Genomic DNA, 20266 nt, shown 5'->3' on the forward strand with positions numbered 1-20266 from the left:
TGGGCCTGATGATTTGAAAGGCCTGCATTCTTCCAGTTGCTTATCTTCAGTGGCCCGCGAAGCTGCAAGTGGGAGCGTAGAGAGGCTGTTTCCCTCTCCTCCTGGGGCATGCTGGCTGCGTGCTGTCTGCCCAGGGCCCCTAGCTGTCTCCTAAAATAACCCTGTTAAAGGAACGATGTGTTAGGAGGTAATAAAATAACAACCATATCGCTATCGTGGCTGATTGCAGGCCTACTTCAATAAATACTTATCAGATACCTTTCCCAAACTTCGGAATGCTTTTATTTAAAGGAAGAAAAAATAATCTCCCAACAAGCTAATAATTGAAGCTTGTGAGACTGGATTGGGACAGGGGAGTCCATTCTGTTACTGTTGGCATTGAACCCTCGTCTTCCCAGGGAGAAAGAGAAGGGGGCGGGGGGATGAGAAATCATTCTCCCACTCTAACGAGGAAGTTGTACCTCCAAAAAGGAGAGGGCCTGAGAAACCTGCCAGCACTAGAAATCATTCATCTAAGTGCATCTGATTTCACATAAACTAATGCCTGCCTGCAAAGGAGGAGGAGAAAATTCAGGTTTAGAACTTTGCCCCGGAAACCAGAGTGGTGCTGTCGCTTATCAAGCCTCAAGGATACCTTACTGAGACTTTCAAAGACAAGAAATGAAACCTCTTTGTACAAATGTTTACGTGTGTACATATACTCTGCACAGGTACCTGTTCAGTTAATGCATTTAAATTGCTCCAGATGTCTGTCTCAGAGACTGTGTGTTTTCCTTTCTCTCTCCCTCCTTCATCTTTTATCTTTTACCTGTTGTGTTCTGTCTGGGCCCTGATGGATCACAATCTGAAAAGTATCTTCTTGGGAGCACAGGGGTGGGGGGGGAGTGAGGGGGCTTTGGACGCAGCCTGGCTATACCCCGAAATGTCTATAATGACACCTGTGAACTATGAAACTTGCTAAAACCTAAGTACTGATTATTTAAAAGAAGTAAAGCATCTCTTAGTAAATGTTATTTGAGCTCTAGTGATCGGTTTTGATTTTTTTAAAATTATATCTTGGGCTATCAAAGTTTTCATGAAGGCTGAAACTTGTGTAATTCTTGGTCAGTGAAAATACTGTCACCATCCACATATATGGTGCAGGCTCCCATGCAAATGTGTGGGACAGCATTTCTGTGTTCCCGGTGGTGCCTTACAAAAAGAGCCTTATTCCTGCTCCCCCTTTTTACCCACAAGACTTCTTCACAGGCCATTGTATTTTCTAGAAGAGGGGAAGGGTAACGTTTCTAGGGAAGTGAGAAAAGAAAAGCAGCGAGAGCTTCTTTGCGCTGACCAGTCAACTGGGTATCGACCACCTGTCTTCACGGGAAAGAAATAGATGGCAGTGAATAAGAGAGAGTCTAGTTTTCCAAGAAGCTCAATGATTTTCCCAAATCAATACAGCTCATCAGGCCTCAGAACAAAGGCTGCGGGGGAGGTGACAGTGATGGAAGTGGCTTTCTGTTCTTTTGTGTATTAAACCATAAGACCCATGGGGAAACAAGGTTTCTTTAGCCAAGTTTCCCCACCCCCACCCCCTCCTCTTTTAGCCAAGTTTCCCCACCCCCACCCCCTCCTCTTTTAGCCAAGTTTCCCCACCCCCACCCCCTCCTCTAGGGCTTATTCGATGTATTTGTTGTTGGCGGGGGGGGGGGGGATCCTTTCAGGTTTTTTGTTTTGTTTTAAGATTTCCATAGATTCTATCCCGGTGATCAAATGTACTTTTGAAAGAGATAAGCACAGTCAAGTAAGAAAGAACATCATCTTTTAAAATGTAGATTACAACAGCCTTTTGCCATTGCTTTTTGGTATTGGTTTAACACATTTATTTGAATTAAGGTCTTACATTTTTTCTTGTTATTTATGGAAAGGCTTTAGACGAACCAGAAAGAAATGTCTCAGTGTTCAGATTAACCTCTGGCAAATAAAGAATCATAACTGTCCTCCCATAAACGGACCTTGTTCCTAATGTCCTGAAAATAACACCGAACCCTACTAGGAATGCTGAACTGTCATTGGAGAGGTTATAATTAACGTAGACAGCGTGGTGCCAGCATTTTCCAGCCGCCGACAGAGAACATCTATCTGAACCAGCAATTTTTAGCCCTTCATTCCTTTAATCTTTAAGCTCACTGTGCTTTCATAAAGCAGGACATTAACACCAGAGCAGTGCGTCTCTGGGGTTTATGACTGGGGTGGCGGCACACTAGGGCATAAAGTGTTCATTACACTTCCCCTTGTTAATACTGCCCTATCTCCCAACCCCATTGCCTACACTATTTGTTCAGATAAAGCCCACTGTTCAGGGTGACTAATCGCAGCACTGTGTTCCAGATGGTTTGATTACAGGATGTGGTTAAAGTGACTCTTCAAACATTCAGCCCAGCAGTAGAGCTCTTTTTTTAAAAAAAAATACTGCATTTTCTGGTCATGTCACAACACTTATTTTCCTGGTCCTCGTGCTCCATACGTCCTTGGCAGAGGTAATAGGAAGGTCCCTCTGTTCTTTGGCTGTCAGGTACTTCATTGACAACCCAGTTGTGAATTTAAAATTCCCCCCAACGATTATAAACTCAACTTTGTCCTTTGAAGAAAGACCTATCTGAAGGTTTGAAGCTCTGAAGCCAGAAACATGAACAAGGGTACTAGACAAGACTCAGCTTTTTAAAAAGTACCAGTGTTGGGCACAACAGAATTTTAGAAGGAGGGAGTTCAGTACAGAGGAGTGGTGATAAATCCTACCTTGTACAATAGTCACATTGTATAAAAATAAGACAGTAATGTGATATCCTAAATACTTGAACTTTATCCTGTACTCAGGAAATAGCATATTGTGACATTCCTATTGTCACTAATGTTTCTACTAGAAAAAAAAAATGGAAAGGAGGAAAGAAATGTGTACACTTAAAAAAAAAAAAAAAGGATCGTGGCATAAATGGGTTCCATTTCGGTGTTACCGGAGTGAGGTTTCTGTTTACTGCACAAGTGCACACCCAGGCCATCCAGATGTGGCAGTGTGAATAAGAGGGTCAAAAAAAGATGTCGGATTCCAAATTCGGCATTTGCAGTGCTTGGCGAAAAGACTTCTGTCCCAGGGGTGAGGCACTTTAAAAACTCTGAAAGAGTCTGTAAACTCTACTATAAACAGAGTTAGGCTGATCCGCTGGGAAATCAGGCATTTGCCGAGTTCTTGAGGAAACATCTTCACAAAGCCCAGAAACAGTAATTCATAAACCATATTTATAACATCTTCAAAGCGAAATCTCTCCATGGAGAATTCCTATCATCTTGAAGCTAGTGGGAGACGACGCTTATTGGAAAAGTACGGTGATCGTGAAAAGAAAGACCCTGGGTAGCATCCCCATCTCCATTTTCTTCAGTCATCATCTAGTAGCCCCTGGGAGTCGAATGAACTCCCTCCATGTGCTGGGCACTGTGCCGACAGGTACAGTAGGCGCAGACAGTGCTCATGTTTTCCAGGAGTGGAGTCAGGTGGGAAGAGACAGGCCTCTTGTGTATGTGAGTGGAGTAAGGTTTTAAAGGGACTGTGTAGTTTAAGACAGTCTCTGCAGTGTTCAAACAGTAAGAGTTTATTCGCCGCTCACCTAATGGAGTGAATTCGGTCTTGCTGTTGGATGCGGGTTCTCCTTGTCATAGGGTCCCAGCTGAAGGAGGCTCTGCCATCTTCTGTGGCCTTCCGGGTTACTCTGGTCTCCATGCCAGCGAGCCAGGAAGGTGAAGAGGTCTCAGGCACGTGCACAGGAGATTCTTCTGGGTCAGGCCTGGCAGTGGCACTTATCGGTTCACTTGCCTTTCATAGAACTGAGGGACAGGAGCACGTCTAACGTAGGGAGGAGGCTGAGAAAGTGTCTAGCTGTGGACTCAGAGGGAAACCATGGATTCTGGGGAGCATCCACTGGGGAGAGGACTTGGATGGAGCATAGTGGGGACTCAGGAGGGAGTGGCCGTTTTCTGGCGGTATGCATGGTCTGTGTGTCTGGAGAGGATTCATAGAAGAGAGAACGTTAGACTTGGTCTCTGCTTGGTCCTAATTCATTAGAAACCTGAACTTTCCTTGGGGATTTGGTCAAGTCCATCTTTAAAGGTTTTTTTTCCTAGGGCAATTAAAAGTGTGATATCAAGAATGGTTGAAGAAACTTGTTTATGCTGGAAGGGAAAAAAAGAGGGCAACTGGAGGCAAATGGAATATCGACATGGTCATTGTCCTTGCGTGGGTGAAAGGCTGTCAAGTGGACTGTCTGTAGGGTATCAGAAGGCACAGCCAGGACCTAGGTGTTCAAAGACAGATTGTAGTTCAGAACCAGGGACAACTTTTTTTTTTTTTTTGCGGTACGCAGGCCTCTCACTGTTGTGTGGCCTCTCCTGTTGCGGAGCACAGGCTCCGGACGCGCAGGCTCAGCGGCCATGGCTCACGGGCCCAGTCGCTCCGCGGCATGTGGGATCTTCCCGGACCGGGGCACGAACCCGTGTCCCCTGTATCGGCAGGCGGACTCTCAACCACTGCGCCACCAGGGAAGCCCAGGGACAACTTTTTAACAAGATGACTGGAAAATATCAGGACAGTCCTGGGTCCTGGTGAGACACCGCCCTTCCCCCCCCGCCCCACCTCTACCCCATCAGTGATGAAGTAGGCAGGAAAAGGGACACACAAATATGAGGGCCTTGCACTACCCATTGGCATCTGTCTCATAGCTATTATATCCTTGTCTCCATCATGGTCCTCTCTCCCTTCAGTAGCTTGTGACCTACAGGTTTCTACTCTTATTATCAACTTTCCCTTCTATACCACTAGCTCAGATTCCCAAAGCACATCCTTGTTTAGTTACCTCTGCTTCAGTTGCCCATCACTGGAACAGTCAGAGGAGGCCAGGGTTAGGCTAAGTGGTGTAGGAGCCTAGTCACCTGAGACTACCCTCTGAGCAGGGACTGTGGGCAGGGCGGTTACTATGAAAGTCACATCCTGGGTCTAGTTTAATGAGATGGATTAAGGGGCCTACTGTCTAGTATGGGTAATATGCAAACCGTACTTCCACTTCTGGAATACGGGGTATCCCTATGTTCAGCTACAGATTTGCAGACCGTTAAAAGTATAGAGTTTGTATGGAGTTACAGGCAAAAAACATGGTTGATTCTGTAGCACCAGATAGTTTCCTAGTGTTGTATGCCCTGTAGATGCACAATAAATGCTTAATGGGCTTGACCATCTCTCTGGGAACACTTAACTGCGAAGTATTGACAAGAGGAGATAAGAGAACACTGTGAATGTGGAATCCTTATGGGATCTCAGGACTCTTTTGGCTTTTAAAGAGGTAAGGAAAGAGCTCAGGTTATAGAATACAGACCACCTTCTTACTAAGTGTCCAGTAGGTAATATGCTTTGTGGCGGCAGCAGCTTAGATTGTGTACCAGTATCTAAGACATACCCTTAATACAAAGAAGAAAACCCTGTGGGGGAAGCACACGCAAACCATCTGTTGCTCTCTTCAGCTTTATTTTTACTTTATTGGTAATAATCTGAAGATATTTTTCAAATTTAAAGTGTTACAGGGCAGGCATTATTAGCATTTTGAGAAAGATGATGCCCAGTCTGTGGGTGGGAAGGGAAGATAATAAATCTGGTGGGATACCTGAGAAGATAAAGATGAAAAGGACTTGTACAGAGTGTCCCCAGTACCTTGCAAATTGCCCAGATGTTTGAAGGAATAAGTGTGTAGTTAGAGAAATATTAACTCTTTTTGGAATGAATGTACATTTGTTTTTAGTTTATATACGATAAGTGAGAAAAGTAACCATGCCCAGGTTTATAAAATTCAAATTTGGGCTTCTGAAGGACTCATGTTCATGTTGGGCCTTTATGCCTTTAAAAAAGTATAGTCTGCTTTATATGGCCGTGGGTTACAAAGTGTTCAAGATGCTGTGACTCCAGAATGATAAGCCGTTTATATCTTTTAGAACTAAACATTACCTTTGTACTTGGCCCCTCACAATAGGATGTTGTCTAAACATAGACTTCCTGACAAAGAAACAGTACACTTTGTAGTTTACATGAGAAGCATTCCTTAAGCCTTCATTCCAATACAGAGCAGATTTGGCTGCGTAAACATGTGCGTGCGTGTATTCACACGTGAATTCTAGGCAGACATAAATATTACGTGACATTGTGGACTGTGCATATAAAGAAAAATAGACCAAGCACACGTATTTAATTAAGAAACTGTTCAAAATCTTCCAGGGAGTAGAGCATTTATTTTGAACATTTTTTAAAATATAGAGGGAGTCTAGGAAAATTAGGCTGACTTATTGAGGCCCTTTGCAGTTGAAAATAGACTTTTTTTTTTTTTTTTTTAAGAATGATAATGATTATCCCGTCCTTCTCTCCGGCCCCCACGTTTCCCTTTGTCCTGTTCCGAGACCAGGAATTTGATGCTGACGGTTGTGAGCCGGCTGGAGTGATGTGTGTGCGTGGAGCTGCGCAGTGTGGGTCGTGCTGGGAAAGCCAGCACGGTCACGCGGACAGTAGCCTTTCAACACACGGATCAACCCGCGTTGATTTACGGAGCTGGGCAGCCCTCTGTCCCCAAGAGAGCCCCGGCTCAGGGAGCGCGCCCTCGCCTCGTGGCGAGCCCGCCACCGCGGCTGCCTCTTCCCCTGGCGATGCTCCTTTATCCCGGGCTGCTGCCTCGCTGGTTCGGGCGGCCGCCCTCGGCTCAGCCAATCAGACGCCGGCGTTCCCAGCAGGCGTCGGCCAATCCGCGGCCATCATTTGCTGGAAACGTGAAACCCTTTGGGGAAAAGCAATAACAAAAGCCTTTCACTGCAGACAAATGTTAAGTGTCTGTGCAGACTTTTCCTGTTTTTAATTTTATTACTGTAAGAATGGAGGGTTTGTTGTTTCTTTCATGTTTCCTTTCAAGCAATTTTAATTATACATTTGTGCTACATCAGGGGACTCTGGAACGCGGTGTTTCAGCCTATTGAGTCTAAAGCTAAAATGCAGTACCCTTCTGGCACTACAGATAGATTCCTGCACTGTAAATATAGCTGACATGCTAAAGAATTTTAAGCAGCTGCAAAGGTCTTTGACACCACACACAGTGCCCCAGAGAGCAGATGATGAGAAAACCGGCTCGTCTTCCCCTTCGCCTTGTCTCCCACCCCCTCCCTTTTCCTGAAGGGATGTGCTCATAAAGAATCCTTTCCTCCAATTGTTCCGTCTTGTGCACATTTTGACCAAATGCCTAATTACCATCGATTCTCATCTCAATAAGAATTTTTATACTCAATGGCTTTAATTTTTTTTTTCCCTGAAGGAATTAGAATGGAGTCAACTATGATTTGAGGAAATGCTTGCTTTGCTTCGTGCTAACTCCCCCTCAACCCCCCCCCCCCGCCCCCCACTGATATAGTGAGTTAAGTTCAGCTGTCACCTAAGTAATAGTAACACGAACCATATGGGAAACAATTTTTAAATCTCTTTTTGGGCCTTTTGAAAGAAATCCTTTATTCCCCACTATTTGAGTCCCAACGATGTAAATATTTTACCTGCTGTTAAAGACATTCCCAAGGAAATGTACATTGTGAGGTGTTCCTTGCCACAAAGGAGTTCAGTACAGATTTTCTGCAGAATTCAAAACGGCAGTGAGCAAGCGAGTAAACCGGCTAGAAATAGACTTTGAGTATTGCCCCTTGGTGTTTCCAAGGAAGAAGGGGGAGTGGTGCTTTATAGAAACTAAGACACACTTAAATACTTTATTTCTTTACCCTAATATTTTATGTATGTCTCAAAATCTAGGTCCTTTTACTGTATGCTTTAAAGGAGTGAGTTTAAAAAAAATATGGCACTCATCCTCTAGAGAAATAAAGAGGAGGTTATATTTTGTTTCCCTGTGACATTTGGTATAACTAAGTGCACTTAAGTTTAGTAATTCACAGATGCAGTGCTGAATTAAATTGTCTGTCTGCAAAGCAGTTGGGAAAAGCAGAATGGCTTGCAGGAAACAAGCCTGTTGGTTTTGAGGTTGTGTTTTTTTTTTTTTTCCTAATCCTCTGTGGCAAATGCTTACTAAAGTTGATTCTAAAGATAACCCCAAGAGCAAACCTATTGTGCACATTTATTTTCTTAAGAGGGCTATTTTAGGAGTCCTTAATATGAAACAATACCAAACAGTGAAACAGATACCATACCAAGGCTGATTCTCCTCTCACAAAGCCAGAGAGGGGAGGATTAGGAAAGAGAAATCATAGCTGATTGTCTGCTATCTGAACTCCAAGCTCCGGCTCCCCCCCCCCCCCCCCCCAGACCTATTTTTGTGCATTTGCATCGTTTTTTTCCTAAATAAAAATCACCGTTATTTTATATTGCTGAATTGGAAGCAAAACCGATCCCTTTCAGTCACCTTCTGGTTTAAGCACTGGTAACTGGGGCTTAGTTTTTGTTGGCCGCTTGCCAAACGAAAGCAATTATGTGTAATAATAGAAAAATTAAGAGGTGAGTGTTGCTGTTTTACAGCAGGACATGGCAAAAACCATTTCCTTCTGTCAGCAGTATCTTGATTACACTCTCACACGCAGCCCTTACCCTTTTGTACCACGCGTGTATGCTCGTGAACACACACACATGATTTCCTGTGGGTTTTTGCTTGAGGTCACTGAAACCAGAAAGAGGAAGAATGCAAACCACAGCTTTTGAAAGCAAATGAGAATGGAGCTTTGCTGGTAAAAAGAACAGTAATAATAAGTGAACTGGAAATAGGGTAATTTGTGCTAACCTTGGTCCATCTTCATTCCCCACTCCTGCAGGTGTCCTAGTGGTCAATGTCACGTGGAGGAACAAAACTTATGTAGGGACCTTACTGGACTGCACCAAGCACGACTGGGCCCCTCCCAGGTAGGCATGGAGCCTTTGATTTCAGGCTCTGTTTTCCTCTCCTCCTTCCTCTTCTTCCCCTCTCCTTCCCCCATCCTCTCTTTGCAAGGAGACTACAGAGAGAGATTAATAATACATAAAAGTCAGTTTGTAATTGAAACCAGGCAAAAGAGCAATGAGCAATTCAGGATTGAATACAGTAAAATGCAGATGCTGGGTTTTTTGTATGGAGATCACCACTTCCTGCCCCTTCTCTTTCTCCTTTGTTTTATTTTTCTCAATATGGGAATTTGAACTGGATTGGAAACTTAGCTACCCGAGCTGGTTTTCTGAGGAAGAACATAGGCCATTGGTAGCCTGTTCTTTCGCAGGTGTTGAAATTGTCAGTGGAAGAACTGGGTGACTTTTCTTTATCTGGACCCAGCCCTCAAGCTGCTGGGGTGTTGCCTGCTCTTTGCTGCATTGCGTGCCTTGTGATTTCACTTGGTTCCTTCGGGGATGCTCGTTTTGACATCTGTTACTTGCTTCCCTAGGTTCTGTGAGTCACCGACCAGCGACCTGGAGATGAGAGGGGGCCGGGGCCGAGGGAAAAGAGCGAGGTCTACCGCAGCTGCCCCGGGCTCGGAGGCCAGCTTCACAGAGTCCAGAGGGCTGCAGAACAAGAACAGAGGGGGGGCCAATGGGAAAGGGAGGCGGGGCAGCCTCAATGCCAGCGGGCGAAGGACACCCCCGAATTGTGCTGCCGAGGACATCAAAGCCAGCCCCTCCTCCACCAACAAAAGGAAAAACAAGCCTCCGATGGAGCTAGACCTGAACTCCAGCTCCGAGGACAGTAAGCCCGGGAAGCGTGTCCGCACAAATTCGAGAAGCACTCCCACCACCCCTCAAGGGAAACCAGAGACGACTTTTTTGGACCAGGGCTGCTCTTCTCCGGTGTTGATTGATTGTCCGCACCCAAACTGCAACAAAAAGTACAAGCACATCAACGGCCTCAGGTACCACCAGGCTCATGCCCACTTAGACCCAGAGAACAAGCTGGAGTTCGAACCGGACAGCGAGGGCAAGATCTCGGACTGTGAGGAGGCCTTGAGCAACGTGGCGCTGGAATGCAGCGAGCCAAGCACAAGTGTATCGACTTACGAGCAGGTGAAGGCGCCAGTGTCCCCTGGCTCGGGGAACGCCCCCGGAACTCCCAAGGGGAAGAGAGAGCTGATGAGCAATGGCCCGGGCTCTGTTATCGGATCGAAGCCTGGGAAGAATTCCGGCAAAAAGAAGGGCCTCAACAGTGACCTCAGCAACCTTCCAGTCATCTCCAACATGACGGCCACCGTAGACAGCGGCTCGGCAGCAGACGGCAGTTTGGCTGCCGAAATGCCCAAACTGGAAGCAGAAGGCTTAATCGACAAGAAAAATTTGGGAGAGAAAGAAAAGGGCAAAAAAGCCAACAGTTGCAAAATGGACAAAAACCTCTCTAAACTTAAAAGTGCCCGGCCCATTGCCCCCGCTCCGGCCCCAACGCCGCCACAGCTAATCGCTATTCCCACGGCAGCCTTTACGGGCACCACCACGGGGACCATACCCGGACTGCCCTCCCTCACAACCACGGCGGTCCAGGCCACACCAAAGAGTCCTCCGTTAAAGCCCATTCAGCCAAAGCCCACGATTATGGGGGAGCCCGTCACCGTGAACCCAGCTCTCGTGTCGCTCAAAGACAAAAAGAAAAAGGAGAAGCGGAAGCTGAAGGACAAAGAAGGGAAAGAGACGGGGAGCCCGAAAACGGATGCGAAGCTGGGCAAACTAGAGGACGCCAAGGGGGCTGGCAGAGATGTATCCGGGCATTTTTTAAAGGACCACCTCAACAAGAATGAAGGGCTGGCGAACGGACTGTCCGAGTCGCAGGAGAGTCGGATGGCCAGTATCAAAGCCGAGGCTGATAAGGTTTACACTTTCACCGACAACGCTCCCAGCCCTTCCATCGGGAGTGCCTCGAGGATGGAGTGTAGCGCTTTGGTGAACGGGCAGGCGCCCGTGGCCCCGCTGCACGTGCTGACACAGAACGGGGCCGAGAGTTCCGCAGCCAAGACGAGCAGCCCTGCCTACTCGGACATCTCTGATGCTGCCGATGACGGCGGTTCTGACAGCAGGTCGGAGGGCGTGAGGTCAAAGGCCAGTTCCCCGTCAGATATCCTTTCCAGTAAGGACGGTGTTGTAAAAGGGCATTCTTCAACGACAGCACAATCATCTCAGATGAAAGAGTCCCACTCTCCCTATTACCATGGCTACGATCCTTATTATTCTCCGAGTTACATGCACCCTGGGCAGGTCGGTGCCCCTGTAGCTGGGAACGGCGGGAGCGCGCAGGGAATGAAGATCAAGAAGGAGTCTGAGGAAGACGCAGATAAGAAAGACAAGGCAGAGCAGCTCGAGGCCAAGAAAGTGGACCATAATTCTGCATCCTTACAGCCTCAGCACCAATCGGTGATCACGCAGAGACACCCGGCCCTGGCTCAGTCACTGTATTATGGCCAGTATGCCTACGGGCTCTATATGGACCAGAAATCTCTGATGGCCACCAGCCCTGCCTATAGACAGCAGTATGAGAAGTACTATGAGGACCAGAGGCTGGCAGAGCAGAAAATGGCCCAAACTGGGAGAGGAGACTGTGAAAGGAAAAATGAGCTCCCCTTGAAAGAGCTGGGCAAAGAGGACAGTAAACAGAAAAACATGCCATCGGCCACAATCTCAAAAGCTCCCTCTACTCCGGAGCCTAACAAAAACCATTCTAAACTAGGGCCGTCAGTGCCTAATAAATCTGAGGAGACAGGTAAATCACAGCTTCTCTCCAATCACCAGCAGCAGCTTCAGGCCGACAGCTTCAAAGCTAAGCAGATGGAAAACCACCAGCTTATTAAGGAAGCTGTAGAAATGAAATCTGTCATGGACTCTATGAAGCAGACAGGTGTAGACCCAACCTCGAGATTTAAACAAGTAAGATTGTGGAGTGTGGTCCCCACAGGGAGAGAGCAGTCTGAGACTGGTACATGGCTGGGCTTGATCTGGTTAAGAGTTCTTCACAGGAAATCCACCCAAGGGCTCCTTAGGCTGGATTCCTCTTCTCCTGAAAAATACTTTAAATGAATTCTCGGGAGTTCTTGTGTACCTCTGAAATGTACATTGCTCACTGTTTCCTTGTCATGTTGTGTAGTGAAAAGAACCTTGGCCATGTGCTTTGCAGACTCATGTTCCCTGCCGTTAACTAACTGACTCTGATGAGGTCCCTTAACTTCTTTCTGAGTCCAGAGTGAGGGAATTCTACCCCATAGTGGCTGAGTTCTCGTCTTAACTCTGCGATTCTGAGTCTGAGCACTCAAGCAATTTGTTCTTTACATTTTCAAATTCATTTTGGCATCTTCTGGGCATATGAAGATGGGGACCTTAAATTCACGTTTCCCACTCATCTTTTTAATGAAACTCGGGGTGTCTTGAGGTGCCTAGAGTTCCATTTTACGTTCTACATTAAGGACCCCAGAGCAGAGCTCAGAGCTTCTCGCTTGTGAGGAGAGCGGGGAGTCTGGGCGCATGGGCCTCAGGCAGTCACCCCAGAGCCCCCCCTGGTCAGCCAGTCTGAGGTTAAATGTGACAACACCTGAAAAATCGGTCACCATGAAACCACACATGTGCCAGCACTTTCTGTCACAATTCAGATGTCCTGACTCAGCTGCAGTCCCACGAGTATGAATTCTGGTATCTCCCAACATCCCAGCCCCCACTGAGAGGGAGGGGGGCTTAGAGGTCCCTGGTGAATCAGAGCAACAGAATCCTTTCTTCATGCTCATTTCTGTCCCAGAGTTGGGCCTTAACCCCAGATACCCAGTGGGTTTATATCATGAGTGGCATGGGCAGGTCACAAAGGCCATTTAAGGACCCTCAGTTTCCCCATTTCCGGAGGCTCGAATCAAGCTGTGACTTCACAGGGCTGCGTTAGAACTATACAATTTGGGAGATTTATGGATGCCTTTGTTTCCTGGTAGAAAAGCCATAATGTGTCCTGTTAATTTTTAATTTTGTTTTGATTAAGACGTTAGCACATAATGAGACGTGATGCAGTTATAGTAAGCCTCAGCTGCAGTAGGTGGAGAAAATGTATTAGGAAACCAAGAGTTTTCCCCTCGAAATGATGTAAACTGATATAATAATTACTTAAACTGTAGTAAAACTTACTTAGTAAGTAAGACATTGTTATCAGCTTGAGTTTTCTGAATTCTTTTTACCTGTGTGAGATGTTAAAAGGAAAACGAGGTTAGATTAAATATGCCTGAGGATGTTACCTAATGTTAAATTGACCTTAACAGCCCAGCTCTGAATTCCAGCGGAGCTAAGTTTTGAAGCTCAAGCTCCACGAACTGGGCAGCGGTGTGACCCTGATAATTACTTGAGCTTGAAAAACTTAGCTTTTGTCTTCTGTAAAAGGGATCATTCATGATGCCTACCTCAGACATTATTCCTCTGTTAAGAGGAGGCGGTAAAGCTCGTTGCACAGTGCGAGCATGTAAATAAATGTTCACTTAGAAGTAATAGTAACCGTGCTGTCATGGTGATGAATGAGTTTTTCTTGAAAATTGAAATTTTGAAACAAGTCTTTTTTTTTTTTTTTTTTCTTCCAAAATCAGGATCCAGATTCAAGGACATGGCATCATTATGTATACCAACCCAAATACCTAGACCCGCAAAAGTCAGAAGAACTCGATAGAGAAAAGAAACTAAAAGAGGATAGTCCCAGGAAAACCCCCAACAAAGAGGGTGGTGTGCCCAGCCTTCCCGTATCGTTAACGAGCATCAAAGAGGAGCCCAAAGAGGCCAAGCGTCCTGATTCTCAATCCTTGGATGAGAACAAGCTGAAAAACGATGATCGCAAGACTCCCGTGAACTGGAAGGACTCTCGGGGAGCCAGAGTGGCCGTCTCCTCCCCCATGAGTCAGCATCAGTCCTACATACAGTACTTGCATGCTTACCCTTACCCGCAGATGTATGACCCCAGCCACCCTGCATACCGGGCTGTTTCTCCCGTCCTAATGCACAGTTACCCTGGTACGTGTCACGGGTTCTCACTGTATTGGAGGGAAGAGGCTGTGTTCAAATACTAGCTCTTTTAAAACTCAGGATAAATTAGATGCTTCAAGAGTGACCTTTGTTTGGCTTGTATTTAATGCTACTTAAAGAAGTCCCAAAGATGAAATGGATTTCATGGAAGATTTTTCATTTTTTAGACAAAATGTCAAGAGTCCTTAGCTCTAGTTTCCATAGGCTCTGATGGTCTGCTGCAGCCATTAGACTGACAGATACTTTATGGCCTAGGAAAATATTCTGAGCACTTACTGTCATAATCATAACAGTTACTATTCCTTGGAGTTAAACGGACACATAAACATATGAAATGGCTGGAAGCTCATTTCTTTTTAGAAACCTCTGATCATCAGGATGCATTAACTGGGAGAAGAGAATCGGAGAACCTAGATACAGCTTAACGATGACGTAGCCCATTCTTAATGCAATATTCCCTACTTTAAGATCTCCGACTCTTGTCCCAAATTCATGTCATCCAAATGGTGTTTGTTTTTTGTTTTTTTTTTTTTAAGATGTCGTCTGTAACTTGATGTGGCATTTGTTGTGTATCTGCAGGGGCCTATCTCTCGCCAGGATTTCATTACCCTGTTTACGGGAAGATGTCAGGGAGAGAAGAGGCAGAGAAGGTCAATACCAGCCCTAGCATCACCACGAAAACAACCACTGAATCGAAAGCACTGGATTTGCTCCACCAGCACGCCAGCCAGTACCGCAGCAAGTCTCCTGCTGTATGCCTCCTTTTGTCATCACTAACAAGTACTATGTTTCAGGGGGAGAAAAGCAGACAAGCTAGAGAACAGTCTTGAAATATTAATGGTTTTGGAGCCCAGCTGTGATTTCAGGGTGCCGTTTTAGTCTAATATGAAAAGAATGGCGTGTTCAAAAATAAGATGCTTTCATACATGGGGGAAAAATTGTGAAAGCGTGTAAGGTAGCAGCAGTCTTTTCTGTTGGAAAATCTATACCTTGCTTACCCAGGAGGATGCTTGTTAGCCGGACATTTAAATTCATAGGAACCAACCTTGGGCGCGAAATATTTGTGTTGCACTCGTGTGCCAGAGTGAGTCACTTGGCTAAGGAGTGGTGGCTGTCTCTGTTCTGCTCTGACCTTGACTCCTCCACACATCCCTGTAACTCTGCGGAAGTGATTCAGATGTGTGTCTTTGTGAAAGACGGCTCCACTCCCACGCACCCACCTCCCCCAGAAAAGTGCAATTGCTAGTCCTAGAGACTGTTGGGAAGAGAGAAAATACAAAGGATGTGGTAGTTCTTGCCTAGAAAAGAGAAGTTCGGAATAAATTAAAGTATGGGCATTGTAATGTGTGTCTGAGTGTGCCTACCTGAGACTCTGTAAAGAAACCGGGAAAGATGATTCGTGACTCCTTTCCTAAGAGTACTCCTTCTAGTGCGAAGATTGTTTTCAAGTAAGAAAAAGAACTTTAGCGAAAGAGTGGTTAAGTTCTAGTGGGTAAAAATGTCTCGGAAACCCAAGATCCTTAACCAAAGTATGATTTGGGAGAACTGGAGCTCGTCTGAGTGTTCAGAGATTGAGAGAGTTTGGAATACTTCTGGAGGCGTAGGGCAATGATTTGCTTTGCTTGATATTAACGTATAATATTAGGATGTATGTTCTCAATGGAGGTAAGTATAAAGGTAGGCTTAAAATAGTGAGATATATTCCCCTCGCAAATTGTAATTAATATAGAAGAGTAATCAGAAAACTTGACCTTAAAGAAATCTCTACAACTCCTTCTTCTCCTGATCCCCATGTGCAAGTTGTTTCTAGGAAGAAATTGGGTTGATTCTAAACCTGCAAGTATGAGTGAGATGAGAGAGGTCCTCTTATTTCAATCATTTGAGGAAAACATTGATGCTGCTTTGGCAGGGAGCAGTACTTTAGTGTTGGCTCAATTCCAGTTGAAACTAGTGCATGTCTTTTGAAATGATCTTCCATTGATAAAGAATTTTAAGTGTCTGTGTATTTACTTTTTAATCGTTAGCACCTGTTGCCAAAGGGCGCGAGGTGGTTTCCTACGCTCCTCCGGATTGTTCAGAGGATTAAGGGGGGAATCTCTCTCTTTTCTGTTGCAGCCTGTGGAAAAGGCTTCAGCTGAGCGAGAGCGGGAAGCGGAGAGGGAGAGGGACCGCCACTCCCCCTTCGGCCAGCGGCACCTGCATACACACCACCACACCCATGTGGGCATGGGGTACCCACTCATCCCTGGGCAATATGACCCTTTCCAAGGTCAGCAGCTCTGTCTTACCTGTGCCTCTGTTCATCCTGCTTTGGAAAACCGTTGCCAAAACTGCCTTCAAATGAAAAGGTTGAGCTTTGAGTGAATTAACTCCGGGGAGGGTTTTGAAGACTTCTTTCCTGGTATTTCCTTGGGACACAACTAAGGCTATTCCCACATCTCTGTGTTCTGTTAGGAAGTGAAATGGCTACCACTTAATAATTGTCGCTTGTTGATGTGGCCAGTGTGGTGGCCAGTGTCTGGGGCACTGAATATAACAATCAGAAGATCAGATAGCTGCTGCGGGGAAATTGTGGCAGACGGAGGGTTGGTGGGAGGCTTTGGTGAAACGACCAGCCCTGATCTCTGCAGGCCTTGAAATTGCTCTTTTTCCCGTGGAAGTAATGGGAGTCATGTAATCAAGCTCAACATTTTTTATAACCTAATCCAGGGACTCTTCCAGCCCTTCACTCCTGGGACTCTTTCAGTAAAGAGGAGAAACATTTTTAAAGAGTCACAGCAACTGACGTGAGGAACCTTCAGTTTGTGATGTTTTAGTTGAGCATTTGTCCTAGCTCTGTCACCTCATGGCAGGGGCGGGGGAGTGGCACCGTCTTTACCAGCAGATCACTTGCTAGGATCTTGCTGTCTTAGCTTTGGCTGTCATAACAAAATACCACAGTTTTTATGGCTTTAAACAACAGAAATGTATTTCTGTTCATAGTTCTGGAGGCTTATAGTCTGAGATCAGGATGCCAGCATGGTTGGTTTCTGGTGAGAGCTCTCCTCACAGCTTGTGGACGGACGCCGTCTTGCTGTGTGCTCCTGTGACCTCTTTGTGAATGGGGAGAGCTGGGGGGCCGGGACAGGGAAGAGAGTTACTCTCTCGTATCTCTTCTTATAGGGACACTAATCCTGTTGGTTCAGGGCCCTACCTATAGGACCTCATTTAACCTTAATTACCTCCTTATAGGTCCTATCTCCAAACACAGTCACATTGGGGGGGGGGGGGTTAAGGCTTCCACACAGGAATTTTGGAAGGACACAATTTGGTCTGCAGTGCTTGCCAAGTTGCCTCTTACTCTGCTGTCTGAAAACAATAATAACAAACAATAATATGTTTGAAGGTACTTCCAAAAGTAGGAAGCGCTATCCCCACGTGAAGGGGTCATTTTAATTTATTCAGCTCATGTTACTTGGTGTCAAATAGTGGTGTTAAAAGAGACCATAGAGGACATAGAAGGAGAGAGTCATCTTCCCGAAGTTTACATTTGTTTCCTCTATTTTTTTCCGGGATGGTTTTCTAAAGAATTTTCTGTTAGGCAACTTCTTGTCATTTGGAGCTATTACATTCTCTTACTGCTCCCTTTCTCTTGCAGGGTAAAAGTTAAGACTATTTCTAAGTTCAATTCAGTGATTCCATGTACCTTATGGGATACATTGGTGTTCAATCACTGGGGAAAACGTTAAAGTGGTAAAAGTTATTATGAAAGTATTGTATTCTAAGCAAATAGAGTGTCGCTTCTATAATTCACTGTGACTCTTGATTCCTGTTGTTACCTGGTACCTGTCATTCCTCCTGAGCTTCCTATTCACGAATGCGTGCAAACCATTTAGCACCACGCAGAGCCAGAGAGATGGAAGGCTGTATTCACTTTGAATAGCTATTAAGAAAACCGCCGAGTATTCAATGAAGGGGTGGGTACTGGTTAGACCGAGCAGTTTGTAGTCTGTCCTCGATGCATGAAACATTTCACGTGTGTGTGTTGAAAGGACAGATGGCTACTCACGGGGTCTGCAGCCTTTCACCATTGGGCCTGCATCTACTTTTACATTTCTGAAAGTCACAGAAACCCTGCATTTTTTCCCCATTAGGCTTGACCTCTGCTGCCCTCGTTGCCTCTCAGCAGGTGGCTGCCCAGGCATCTGCATCAGGAATGTTTCCTGCACAAAGAAGGTAAAGAGCCTCTATGTTTTGAATCAGTTTTCTAGGTAGAGACATCTTAATGGTGGGAGGAAGCAAGTGTAGGCTTTTTAGACCAAACACTTAGCTCCTAAGGGTTTGATATTGGAGTGAATGTGCGTATTTTACCACTAAGCTTCACATGCAACTTCTATTCCATTCTTATAGCTGTAATGTACGTTAGTGATGAACTGACCTGTGTCTTAAACGGTTGAAACTTTCTTAGGTTGTCTTCACTGCTTTGTTAAAATAATTCACCATGACTCCCTTTGTTTTATTATGTTTAAAAATGAAGTTGCAAATGGAGGAATGTATTTCCATAGTGCTAAAGGTAATGTTTGTTCTTTGATATTTTCAATTACCCCTCAAGTTGTGTTAAAAAGGAACATAATTTATTTTTCACGTTGTCTGTCATTACCCTTGTGTTCATTCACTTTCTATGGAATTGAGTTCCATTGATTGAATAGAATTAAAATGTCTGTTGGTCTTACAGTTTTCATATTTTCAGTGTCAAATGTGGATGGAACCGCTCTGCTAAGGTTTTCTTTTCTCTTGCAGAGAATAACAAGATTGGAAATGTACGTTGTCATGTGACTGGATCACATGCAGAAGCGCTTTATACAGACATCAGTTCCATGGTGTTAATTTGAAATGCCTTAATGGCAGGCAAAAACCAGTCATTTCATTTTTGTAAATTACAGATTTTATCAGAGAGTAACAAATGTTGCTGTAATTAAACTTCTGTTTTATATATATATATATACGTATACATATATGTATATACACACACGCACACGCACACACACACACACACATATATATTCTATACTTTTTGTATCAGTAACCAGGCTCGCACACACAGGGTCTGCTGCCGGGTCGCAAACTGCTCAGTAAAGGAGATAAAAGATGTGCTTGTCAAATTGAGAAGTGTTAGCCACGGAAGGCTGCTTACTTTCTTTTCCTTTTGCTTTTCAATTGTAAATAAATAATGTTATGTATCAGTGTGCCTGAACCTTGCGTATCCTTCATATATTTCCCGTAAGCCCCTCAGAAAGGCTAACTGTGATGACGACACTTGGGTACAATTTAGATGTCTGTTTGGTGGCTCTGTTAAGATGCATCAGTGTAAAATGTTCCTGTGGTCACTGTTTGTACTTGTGTATTGTGGGAAAAATACTTTTGGAAGGCATGGGGTTGCCAGTACCACAAAAACTGTGTTGTATATAATGTAAAGATGAAAACGGGGAAATAATGAGCATCTGTGAATAATGAGGTGTCATTTTTGATAATCTTGAATGGCAAATAACCCAATAGCCTGCATACCAGAGACATCTGTGATTGTTCTATTACTTGAATAGTCCTGCAGTCCTTTTTTTTTTTTTTTTTTTTTAATGTTTACAATTATCCAGTTTTAGAAGAGAGAGACTTTAACGCCATTGCCTGGTTACTTGTTTTATGCTGTAATCTAGTTTATTTTATGTAAGATGTATATTGAATGCTTTCCTTTTTTATACCTGCCTTAAATAATTTGGCAATCAGAATTAAAAAGGTTTTTTTTTTTTAATATATATAATGGCTTCTTGTCTGTCTCATGTTATTTCTAGCTGGCTGATAGTATTTCTAATTCCCAAAGAAAGGTTCCTTAATATTATGAATGTCCATTGCATAAGATACAGTACAGAAATACTGACTTTTCTTATATGACACCCAGGTTTAACAACCAAATAAGTGGATTGAATCCAGCGGATATATGTATCTTTATTGGGTATTTACTCAAATACAGAGTATAATATCACTACAAATTGATACATACAGGTTTCTGTGGTATGGAATGATATTCCAAAGATGTCAGGCTTGTGACGTGTGGACAGTAGGTAAAATGTGTGAAAACTTGACTTGTCATTAAATTGTTTTACTAGCATATGTTATGCCGAACATACAGAATTAACTGCTTTCTCACTTTTTTTCCTTTTCCTTGCTTCCCCTTTTCCCTCCCTTTCTCCCTCCTTCCCAGCAAGT

At 44.6% G+C, this 20266-nt stretch overlaps 1 protein-coding gene across 2 annotated transcripts in view; it reads left to right on the top strand.

Moving 5' to 3' along the window:
• Window positions 1–19815, top strand: part of ZNF608 (zinc finger protein 608) — a 105271-nt gene extending 85456 nt beyond the window's left edge. The window contains exons 4-10 of one of the 2 annotated variants that reach the window (XR_004349257.1): window positions 8860–8947; window positions 9460–11914; window positions 13597–14014; window positions 14606–14778; window positions 16142–16295; window positions 18160–18578; window positions 18806–19815. Coding sequence is in view for 1 of the 2 variants with exons in the window: in XM_032627319.1 (XP_032483210.1) it covers window positions 8860–8947; window positions 9460–11914; window positions 13597–14014; window positions 14606–14778; window positions 16142–16295; window positions 18160–18241; window positions 18806–18812 (3377 nt within the window). In the remaining variant the exon portion in view is untranslated. The remainder of the gene's footprint in view (window positions 1–8859; window positions 8948–9459; window positions 11915–13596; window positions 14015–14605; window positions 14779–16141; window positions 16296–18159; window positions 18579–18805) is intronic. The other variant, XM_032627319.1, reaches the window with a different exon arrangement.
• The last annotated feature ends 451 nt before the right edge of the window (window positions 19816–20266 follow it).

This window comes from Phocoena sinus, chromosome 3, assembly GCF_008692025.1.
Source record: "Phocoena sinus isolate mPhoSin1 chromosome 3, mPhoSin1.pri, whole genome shotgun sequence".
NCBI lineage: Eukaryota > Metazoa > Chordata > Mammalia > Artiodactyla > Phocoenidae > Phocoena > Phocoena sinus.